General features: G+C 42.0%; 1 protein-coding gene across 1 annotated transcript in view; it reads left to right on the plus strand.

The window, feature by feature from the left end:
• The window catches only part of SRBD1 (S1 RNA binding domain 1), a 1352005-nt gene that overhangs the window by 362027 nt on the left and 977811 nt on the right, over positions 1 to 12167 (plus strand). Inside the window, exon 10 of the mRNA XM_069608446.1 lies at positions 9366 to 9501. Within this exon, the coding sequence (XP_069464547.1) occupies positions 9366 to 9501 (136 nt within the window). The remainder of the gene's footprint in view (positions 1 to 9365; positions 9502 to 12167) is intronic.

A 12167-nucleotide genomic window follows, 5' to 3' on the forward strand; every position in this document is an offset into this window, starting at 1 on the left:
TCTGTGTTTGAATCTTTAATTGGACTTGCTCAAGACGCAAGAACGGATAAAAGAATCTTCCTAGAAGGAGTACATGATCTAGTACTACAGCGAAAACCAGAAGATCTTACCCTTTCGTTGAGACCCCTACTGAGTGCAGTGTGGAGGCTTTGCCATTACCAACCAACTCTTGTGATGATATTCAAGGTGGTTGTGCAAGTATGAGCTTGACTAATCATCCTGAAAATGAGAGCGCAAATGTTTCGTCAACCCAATCCATGAATATTCTGCAAACATTTACCTCTGCACAGATACACCAGGCAGAATCTATGGAATCTGAACAACCTTCAGATGATTACAGGAGAAAAAACCTAGATTCTGAGGTGATTACTACTCCTGAGACTGAAAAGAACCAAGTTACTGGAAATGTATCCAACTATGCAATTTTTTAGCTTGCAACCCCAGGTGACTGTACCCACGATTGTAAAACTATCTAATACTAAACAGACAAAGAAAACAAAAAACATGGCGAACCTCCGAAACTCCACAAAAACTTCAAGTACAGGGAGCTTTGTAAGAAATGTGAAACCTGTCCCAGTGAGACCCGATGACATCCATCTCCAGTTGCAGACCCAAAAATAAACAATCTGACGAAAAACCAGCTAAGAATGCTTTCACAAAGACGGTGTGAGCCAGTTCAATTAGAATCTGTGACGATATACTTCTACAGCATTCGACCTACGAGGAGGACATTGACACATATCTAACAATCGAAGACGGTGATGAAGGGGCGGTCCAAGCAATGGGCACACAAGAGAAGCAATATGCTGTATGTAGCTTTGACAGCATGATCCATACTCCCATCATCATCTCTCCATTACTCATGCTGGCAGATAGATGAGCAAAAGCATCTCTGTCAACAACTGGACCCCCGCAGCCCGCTACTTTGATGGAAAGGATGATTAAACATTCAAGACAACATCCTTTACCTGCTAAATCAATTAAGAAAATGATTAAAGTGAATAATGGCAATCAGAGTCCCAGATACTCCCACGGCTTTCAGATATCCACCTCACTTCCCCCCCCACAGGATTGCATACTAGGAAATTGGGATACCACCCAGTAATCCTATAGCGAGTATTGGGAGCCAAGGATGGTCGGATCCTAAACCGATCGAATATCATGCTTCTACTCCACCATGTTTCAAAGCTCAGAGTGATACATTCGAACTACATCAAGATTTTAGATTTCTTAAATTAAGAAGAAAACGACAGAGTCTGTCTGTATATGACTTTTGCTTCTTCATTTGCTCTGCTCATGGATACACAAGATAAAGGTCACCTTTTAGGCTTTGATTTAAAGGAATTTGAGCCAATCAGATGTACCTTCTCCCCGGGACCAGTATGGAGCGACTGTTGTTACCTAATCAGTCTGAGCAGTCCAATTGAGAAAGGAAGGTCATGCTTAATGGTCCTGAATCTTTTAAAATCACCATCAAAGGAGCACAAACTTTATCGGAATCTAAAATGTCAACACATAAACACTCACGAAACAAGGGGCAGTCTTGGGATTGGCTGACTAGAGCATTAATATTCAGCAAACATGACTAGAGCCAAATGATTGAAGACCCATGGAGCCTAGCGATCAGTTCCTGGAATACTAGCAGCTTTGCCCATCTTTTTCAGGGCCTACCCTCTGTGGTAGCCAATTTAGGGATTATATGTATACAAGAATCATGGCTCCTGGAATCCCCCTTTTTGGATGGCTTTTCAACATGCCATAATAAGGCTATAAAAGGCGCAGCTGGCAGACCTTCTGCTCGTCTATATACTCTTGTAAAAAAAAAAAAAAACAGCTTATAACTGGAGGGTTGAGCGTGTGATCCAACCAAATCCGTTCTTTCAGATCATAATGATTAGACTTCACGACCAGTCCAATAATAACACAGACCATTTGGTAATTTTCAATCTTTACTGGAATCCTGTATGGTCGGAATCGCCTCAATTTGTCAATACTGTAATGGCGTGGATTGACAAAATATACTCAATAACAAATGAACCGTTGCTGATAATCTATGGCGATTTGAATATTGATTGCCTAAAATAAAGCCAGAGAAAGGGTCAAAACCCAAGAGACTCCAATGCAAATAATGGTCTGAGGAAACAAACTAGACTTATCCTGATGTTATATGGAAACATGCTAGGAGTTCATGAAGGTGGCAAAACTTGGCATAATGGAGATCAATGTGCAACCCTAGATTACTTCTTTGTATCAAGCAACACAATGTCACGAGTGGTAAGTCTGAGTCCCCCCTAACAGAAGCCAGTGACCACAATCCTGTCATTCCTCATGTCTATCAGACCGAAAGCTGTTCCGTGGACCCAAAAGATTGAATTAGAAGCTGGACGTAACAGACTGCGTATTAGACCACAAGAAGTCCCACGACTAATGGATGAGCTACAGTCCTGGCAAGAACTTGAAGAATCAGGAGTCGTGTCTTGTGTGCATTTAGGGAACAACATCAAAAGCATAATAAAGCCCACTTCAAACCTAACTTCAAACCTAAGCATTCCTTTGATGGAGTGGTATCTGCACAAAAGTGTCTTCTTCAGAAAGACCTCAACGATCTTCAATTCGCACCAGTGGTGATCAGAAGTATTTTGATTAAGAAACGGAAGCAAACATATAAGAATTGGATGGCTTCACATAGAGCTACTATGTACCAACAAGATGCTGAGAGAATGCTACAAACCTTGGGCTCCCAGAACACTAGGAATCTGTGGCAGCTCCTAAATGGTGCAAGCCTGGTTACTTGTCTGTATCAAATTAAATCCAATATCTCAAAGCTCCTGCATGACTCATTTTGGAAATCTTCTTGGTAAAACCTCCATCCAAGGAGAAGTACACCCCGTTGATCAAGATGATCAATGGAAGATCAATTTTGACAAAGACGAAATTTTATCAATAATAAAGAAATCTAGAAGATCTCGAGCACCAGGCCCGGACTACTTAACAAATGTAATGTTAAAAGCTGCCATGGAAGCCTGGACGGACTTTCCTGAGATTCTGTTTAAAAGGATCACATTGAGGGGGCTCTTGGAAACAATCTATGATAGTTCCAATTTTTAAAAAGGGTGACCAGTCGATCCAAAGAATTATCGCCCTACTACATGTTTTAGGCAAGACCTTTGCTATGATCATACCGAAGCGATTGAATGAGTGGGTGCAGTCTTCTGGAGCGTACGATCCCTGGCAAACGGGCTTCGTCAAGGTAGTAGACCGTAATCTAAACAACCTCCTATTAAGCCTGCTGAAGTGGGGACGACAACATCTATTTAGCATTTATTGACCTGGAGTATGCTTTCGATGGTATCACCAGAGAGCGTCTGTGGAAGAAAATGAGAACCATGGAATGTCCAGTGGATTCATTGTCGGCCATTAAGGCCCTGTACACAGGGACATCACTGTAAATCAGGCTGAATCAATAAGGGCATGTGTCCAAGAGCATCCCAACTTTTAAGGGTTTGTCACGTGGATGCCCTTTAGCTGCTGCGCTATATAACATCTTGACTTTCAATACTTGATAGATCCTTCACCTACATGCTCTCCAAAAATGTATGGATTTATGGCAGGGTGCCTTTTATATGCCGATGATCTATTTATAGTAGACCCAGTTGGGCCTGCAGAGGAAACTAGACATCTTGCAACAATATGTTGAACAAAATGGACTACAAATAAATGCTAGTCAGTCTGAAATCCAAATTTTGGAGAACAGAAGAAGTTGAAAATTGAAGACACTGAGTTGGATCTTAAATCGCCATTGAATTCGGCCTGTTCCGTCTATAAAATACCTGGGCGCATTGATTAGCGCAAGCGCATGTTCAACACTTGTTAAAAGAACATTGTGGGCGTACAACTGGAGGGTTACAGAACTAAAAAGGACTAATGCTAAAGTACATACACTTTGGGGAAATCTGTTTGCGTTGCCCAGTGTAACACCTGCATGCCTTAAAAGGTTTCCGAGTGCAAACCACAGAGATCTGTTTCTCAGATTCCGATTAATATGACATACAAAGTCCACTTGCAGACTGTGCAATGATCAAGCGGAAATCCTGAGACGTTAATTTTTGTTGTGCCCCGAGTTGAGATACTACAGGACCTTGCATCTCTACAATCGACTGGGTAAAAAATGTGGAGTTGACGCAGAAGCATGGTGAGAGTCTGTCTATGGTGGGACAAATGTGGGGCTGACTCGAGCATTGGTCAAGTTCCTAGAGAATCTTTTTGCTAAAAAATGTAAGGAAGTGGAATACCTAGAAGGTTTGAAATATTTTGAATGTGTTAAAGAACTTGAAGATTGCGATTGGCAAAAGTTTGTAATTTACTATATGCCTTAAATTAAAAAAAGAAAATAATGTAATTCCCCCCCAGCCCTCTCTGACAACTTCCATTAGACAGTGTTGTACCCACCCATAGTTACCAGCTAACCCTAACTTTTGCTTGCGAGGAAAGGAGGACATCCCAGGCTGACTATACACACCAAGCCAGCAAATATATTTCTTTCAACTAGCATATTTCAATGGGAGTCTTTACAGGTGTGTCTAACAATTACTAAGTTCCAATGATAAGTTTTAGCTCCCATCTGCTCCAAAGACCTTATACTGCTGTTAGGGAGAATTCTCAGAAATGTGCTAATTCCCTCCACCTTAGAGACCCCAGCAACTTTGCTGGATTTTGAGGACTTGATTTTTTTAACCTGGAGAGAGCGAGACCCTTTTTCCCACTATCTTGTGTATTTTAATGTGATTTCTGAACTTCGTGTTTCTTTTGGTTGTGGAGTCTGACAAACTCCATAGGCATTATCTTTTACATTTTGTCACACAGCACCATCAGTGCAGTGGCGCAGGGAAGTCTTTCAGATTTCCCAAAGCTTTAAATACCTTGTCTGGGATAAACTACTGTTTCCCAGAGCAGTAAAGTGAAATTGACTTTACTTACATTTGTAACTTTCTAGACCCAGCACACAGTATCTTACAATAGGGTGCTGGAGGGGTTACCTAGTACCCCCTTTGTGTATCTTCTCATGTAACATTTTTATATTACCCTTTCTTCAATTAATGGCTGGTGGCAGTGGTTTTGTTTTAACTACTGTGGTGTGCATTTACCACGGACTGTGTTCGCATCTGCAGTAAAGCACCCAAGGGTGTCATTTTTGTAAAAATGGCCCCCGGTCTTCTTTTTTCACCATTTCTTTGTGGGAAGGTCCTTCTTGAGATTTACTCTGAGCGCCAACCCAGATTTGGTCCCATTGTTTGCTTTGCCTTTGGCAGGATTCACGAGTTAAGCCAGCCTCTGGCTCCAGGGTGTCTGGGGTGGGCAGGAAGTGACGAAGGTGCCTGAAACTCCCTGTGCTTAGTCTCCTAGAAGACCCAAATGCACTCTGTAGTGATTGGCCGGCTAACTGTCCGGCAAGGACAGCCACCCTGCTGGGTGACTGACAACTAGGCTGGAATTAATGGAAGAGAACTGAATAAAAGGCGAGGCTTTTGGCTTGGAGGGCAGAGTCGACCACTGGGCGAAGGAACCAAAGAAGAACTTGAAGAAGATGCCTGCTGCAACTCCTGGACCGTTGGTTTGTCCAGTGAAATCCTGCTGCTGTGCTGAAACTCCAAATTTGTATCGACAGAGAAGCCCCTTCAAGGACGACTTCTCCCCTTGAGCTGGTGGGACCAATCTACTCCAAAGTAAGCCACCTGGACATTCTCTCAGAGCTGGTTGCATTTCCACTGAGTTGCTGCTGGAAACCGAAACGCCCGGGAGAGGAGCACCAGATTGTGTGCGTTGCTTTTAAGTTGACCAAGAGCTCCAGGAAGATCTTCTGGACTTCCAGGAAGCAGGACTGACCGAGCCTGAGCCCCCTTCAACAGAGTGCAGGACCCCAGAAGCAAGGTAAGTCCATCTCGACAGCCAGAAACTGCAGTGTTGCTATTTGCGGTAGTCGTGAGGAGCTGAAACACTGAAGTGCTTCTTGTTTGAAAGATTGCCGGTTGCGAGCGGTGACCGTCCCATTGCAGTGCAGGAGTCTTCAGAAACTCTCCCTCTTGTCCCCTCAACTGAGGCCCAGGAACAGAGAGATCTGCAGAGCTGCACAGGAACAGAAGTCATCTGCTGCACTTTTTCTTCAATACAAAAAAGCCTGAGAGAACTTGCCTCTCATTGTAGAGTTGCTTGCATCTTCTACTACTGACAAGTCTAATCAGCTTGTGGCCCTACATTTGATTCTTCTTTTTTTTCAAAGACTTCTAAAACATTTTGCAAAGTTCTACTTACCTACCAGAGGTGCTTCATCCTATATAAGACTTTTGCCCATTGACTTGGCCTAGCCTATTATACTGAATGACTCTGCTTAGGGTATCCAAAAGTATTTGCCTGCTTAAGAATATTTGTGGTCTCTTGTTTGTTGTAATAACCTTTTCCTTTTACCAACTTCTAACAGTATTCTAAATGCAAACAGTAAGGTATTAATGTCCCCAGCACCCTAGCTATTGAATTCACCTGAGGGTGTAGGTTGTGTCTGTGGGCCATCCCAAAAGGGTCTTCACTGATTTTAGAATATTAAGAATGTGTTTTTTAAAGTGTTACTTTTATATTGCTCCCTTCTGAAGGAGGCTTACTCTGACTGATACATAAATAAAATAATTGTTTATTCAAGAAACCTTGTGTGTAAGTGTGTTATGGAGAATTCTCAAAAATGTGCTAATTCCCTTCACCTTAGAGACCCCCAGCAACTTTGCTGGATTTTGAGGACTTTATTTTTTTACTTGGAGAGAGTGTGACCTTTTTATCCACTCTCTCATGTATTTTTATGTGTTTTACTCTGGTGTTGTTTGATTGCACCCTCAGTGCAGTGATACAGGGAAGCCTTTCAGGCTTTCCCAAGGTTTAAATACCTTCTCTGGGATAAACTACTGTTTCCCAGCGAAAGTCAAGTGAAAATGACTTTACTAGTCTTTTCAAATTCCTAGACCCAGCACACCCTATCTTACAACAGAGTGCTGCAGGGGTTACCTAGTATCCCCTATGTCTAGAAACTCCTGTAGCAGTCAAATGCTACCCTTTCCTCTTGAAATGGCTGATGGTAGTGGTTTTACAACGAACTACCATGATTTTTCCCGCCCGCGAACACCGGTAGCGCTAAATCGCAGGAGCCATGTTTTTCAAGATGGCATGAGCCCCCTTTGTTTAAACAGGTCCCGGTCTTCTTTTTTCGCCATTTCTTTGTGGAAAGGTCCTTCTAGAGTTTTGCTCTGCGTGCCAAACCAGGTTTGGTCCCTTTGTTTCATCGCCTTTGGCGGGTTTCAGGACTGAAGACTGCCTCTGGCGTCCGTGTGTCTGGGGTGGGCACGAAGTGAGGGAGGTGCTGGAAACTCCCTGTGCTTAGTCTCCAAGGAGACCTGAATGCACTCTGGTGTGATTGGCTGGCTGACTGTCTGGCAAGTACAGCCACCCTGCTGGGTGAGTGGCAGCTAGGCTGGAATGAATGGGTGGAAACTGGATAAAAGGCGAGTCTCTTGACTTGGAAGGCAGAGTCGACCACTGGAAAGAAAAAAACGAAGACGAGCTTGAAGAGGACGGCTGCTGCAACTTCTGGACCGTTGGTTTGCCCGGTGAAGCCCTGCTGCAGGTCCGAATCGCTAAGTTCATCTCGACAGAGAAGCCCTGCAAGGACGACTTCTCCCTTCGAGTTGGTGGGACCAATCAACTCATAAGCCACCTGGATACCATTCTCTGAGCTGGTTGCATTTTCCTCAGAGTGCTGCAGGAAACCGAATAACCAGGGAGAGGGACACCAGTTTATGTGCTTGTCTACAGCTACTGGAATTGAAGATTTGCCAAGTGCAAGCTTTGACCAGTCCCAGTGCAGGAGTCCCCAACGTCCTCCCTCTTGTCCTGATGACTGCGGCTCAGGAGCAGCGAGATCTGCAGGAACTGCCAGGAGCAGAAGTCGTCAACTGATCTTTTCCTTCATTGTAAGGTACTGTGAAAACCTGACCGAGAGAACTTATCTCTCACTGCGAAAGTACTTGGAAATGGGGCAGGTTGCAGGCCTAGTCTGCTTGTGACCCAACATATGAATTTTTCTTTTACAAACTACTTCAGAGAACTTTGGCAAAGACTTTTCCGTTTAACTACCTATACAAGACTTTAGCCCTTTGACTTTGGCCTAACCTATTGCATTGAATTGCCTCCTCTGGTGAACACAAAGTATTTGCACTGCTTAAGAGTAACTGTAATCTTCTTTTTATTAACCCATGCCTTTTTGCTCCTACTTATAAGTACTCTGAATGCCATTTTGCTCCCCCTTCAAAGTAGTTTAAATGCCTCAGAAACGTACAGTGTAAAGTACTGAAGTATATTTTTGTGCGGTGTAGATTGCCTACTTCTAGTGAATGTTTTATAACTGACTGTTGAATAAATGAATAAGTGTTTAACGAAGAAGCCTTTAGTGTAAGAGTTCATTTGAATACTTGTGATTGTAGACCTCTGTGTAACATCCTTACAGCTCACAAACCGTGTAGTACAGACTTATACCAAAGGTTGGTTTTGCTTACACCTGTAGTCATAGTTTTGTGTAGTGGTCTCAAAGGGTACTGCATACAAAGACTGCCTAACAAAGTGTTTATTTGAATACATGTCACTGTGAATCTCTGTGTAACTCCTCTACAGCTCACATTGACCCCTCTTGAGGGCCTGGCTGCTCAACATGCTAACTGTCTAGTACAAGCTTATACCAAAGGTTGGGTTTCTGATTACCTGTAATCAAGAGTTGTTGTAGTGCACCCTAAGGGTACTGCATACAAACTTTGCCTAACACCTGCCAATTCAAATTCTCACATAATCCTCTGCAATGCAACAGAAAAATTGTAACCTACACACCGTGCTATTACTGACGTCCAACGAAATGTGTTCGATTACACACATCCCACTGTTTTTCACAACACCCACATAACTTCAATTATTACCTTTTACCGTGACTCACAAGCCACCTCTATGTAAGAACAATCAAAAAAGCAAAGCTTCTCATTCCGATATCTTAGGCAAGGGATCGGATCAGCCTTAGCGCTAAGCGACCTTATGAGGGTGAAAACCTGTTCCTTTAAATACTGGTTATGCATTGTTGCATTAAATGCTTGGGAAACAGGTAATGTATAGTAGTCAACTCTTGCATTGAGAACTAAGCCACATTTGTACATTGGCAAAAACAGCTTAGACTCAAACTCTAACCACAGTTATGGCATGTGGCTAATGTACAAAATAGAACCATTATAGCAATGTTAAAGTATGTTGATATGTGTTGGTAAAACATTGTGTTACTGTTTACATAGATGCCAGCATAACTACATTACTCTCCAATCGGCTTTGGCTAAGACGACAACAAAAGATGGACCTGTTAAAGATGTTGACAAATTCCACTTGTACCACAATTTTTCTGCCAATATAAATAGAATTCAGCATCATCAGGTAAAAATGTTAGCCAGTGATTATGTAACAACTTGTGTGCCAAATGTGTGTGCCAATATTGCTTTTTTTCTAAAGAACAAACAGTGAAACAGATTTAGATCTAGTTTTTTTAGGCTAAGCCTATTTTGAGCTTTCTAACAAAGGCTTGAGCAAACAGGATCGGGTTGACATTCCAAGAAATATGCTATTTTGCCAAAGTTTTATTTTGGTATTATTTTTTGCAGATTTGAAACTGTGAATAGCACATTTGTGCTATTCTTTTCAAAATAGGTTTTCTTTCAGTTCTCTACAAAACATTTATTGTAATGTGGTAGCCAAACCGATATCTGGCAGAATATTCAATGAGTTTAAAGTTGAGCCCACAACTGCACATCTTTGTGAGGTTCTATTCTGGTTTCTGTACCAATTCTTTTAGGATTTATAAATAATCCAACGTTTTGTAATAGCTCTAAACCTCATCAAAATGTTTTTCTTCTCCAAAGAATGAAAGTAGATTGTCTGTGCTTTTCCTCTTTGGGTTGTCATGTTTGTCATGTTTTTGTAAATAATATAATGTAATTTAACTGGGTCTTGTACAAAATGACTTCTTCCATTTGAGTGTCTTCGCGCGAAAGGGCTGCAAGGCCCTTAATCCAGCAAACACCAATAATCTTTCCATTCGATAACAATTATAAGATAAAACACAGGCAAAAGTGTAAACACTTTGAATAGACATTACCCAAGAAAAAAATAAGCCTTATAACCTAACCACAATAACTCACTCTGATTATCTAAGCTTGATAGAATGGCAAGTCCACAAACTGATACCGCACTTGAACCTTTTTGCCCTTTTAATAAATGAAGTTCCTTTAATTGGCACATGCCATGATATTGACACTCTTTCTCCTGAGTCGGCTGTACTTGGTATTAGTTTCCTGTGCAGGAGACCAGAATAGGTTGGAGACTTGCACATGCTTTTGCGAGAGTGGATGAGGGTGGCATTCAGTGCAGCTATATTACACTGCGTCCCACCTATCACTGTCTAACATGATAGTGATAATCTAGGTTGGCTGAAATGGAGCAGAGGCTTGCCAAAGGTTTCTGTGAAATCAGTGTGGTTGGTCACAATAGCTGGAAATAGACACTTCCCCCTCTTTGTCTATTAAATTGATAATATTATGTAGACTTTGCTGCTCCTGTAATGATTATAACTGATGTTACAAACAGACCGTTGCTAATCTTCTAAAATAGGTGTAATTAATTTCATTAGATGTTAAGTATCAGATGGAATTATAAATATTATTTTAATATAAAAAGGAAAAAAACATTATGCAAAAAAAGGTGCTCTAGCCAATACCCGTTTCACTCTCCTACATCTTTATCAATGCTTAATGTTTTGTAAACTAATACTGTACATGTGTATATATATATATATATATGTGTGACATTACAATTGGCCAAAGAAATGCTGATATACTTCTAACATCAATGACAGCAAATTGTCCAAGGCATACATTTGTTTTGCAAAATTGATTAGTCGAGATTGCTAAATAAAGGTTTTTTGATTAGCAAACTAACTTAAATGATTAGCATTTTTAACAATACCTTTCAAGTTTAACGAGAAAGTAATTGCAACCGACATCAATAAAACGACAATAGGGTGTGCATGTGTGCAGTTTTTGTTTTATTAGTTTCATATGGCATCGTTTGGCTCCTGGTAGATGTTGGTGTCAGGCAAACAAGGCTGTCCCTGGCTACAATCAAAAGCTAAACAGCCCCCACTGAATTCAATACCTGATTTCCTTTCAATGCTCCCACTAAAATACCTCTCAGAAATAACAATGGTCGAAATCCAAAATATTCATCTTGGTTGTTTCGAAATGCAGCTGTATGTGTTGGGGTTCAGAGAAGGTGCAGCCATGAAAAAATTACATTACTGCTTGTGCAGCATGCACCTGCTAGGGACGAGAAGGCTTAGGTCAGATGTTAAGCAGTGGTAGTTTCATGGAGACAAAAGCCACTGGAGCACCGGAAAACCCCCTGCTGTTGCTCCACAGTTCCATTCCACCGCTGCTCCGACACAAAAGGTAGTAGGCCACACTAGAGCACTCTATATGAAGCACAGGAAAAAACACATGCTGGCGGCTCATTTTCCAACACTCCACAAGGCAAAAGTCATTAGCATTGTGGGGCCAGCACTATAACAAATGTGGAATGCTCCTTCGACACCCAGACACCTAGAGCATACCTCCCTTGATGTCCCCCTCTTTTGGCTCACGCGTACCACATGTCTGTACTTTACTGCGTGTGCGTGTGTTTGCATGGTATATTTTATATATATGCAGTAGGTTTAAAAAGGGCCCTGCATGGGTCGAATTCAGGGTAGTGAGTGGACAAAAACAGCAGAGGCACATGCCATACAGGGTATCATGGATTACCAAGGCAGCTCTGAAGCTACTGGTTTCATTTCCTGCTGCTCTTGCTAGCTTCATTTGTCTGCTCCCAGGCCAGCAAATCAATACATGGCCAAAACGTTTACCATGACAGGTAAAGGAGACACTCCTGGTGCTGCAAAGTAGTATAGATTCACCATAAAGTGCATTTTATGGCCAGTACAAAGCCCAGGGTGTGCGGCGTCCCAGGATACCACACTCCTTGGGGTTTCCCATGATGACCAGCACCCACAT

The sequence above is a fragment of the Ambystoma mexicanum genome, chromosome 4q (assembly GCF_040938575.1).
Source record: "Ambystoma mexicanum isolate Mex_15411 chromosome 4q, UKY_AmexF1_1, whole genome shotgun sequence".
Classification (NCBI taxonomy): Eukaryota; Metazoa; Chordata; class Amphibia; order Caudata; family Ambystomatidae; genus Ambystoma; species Ambystoma mexicanum.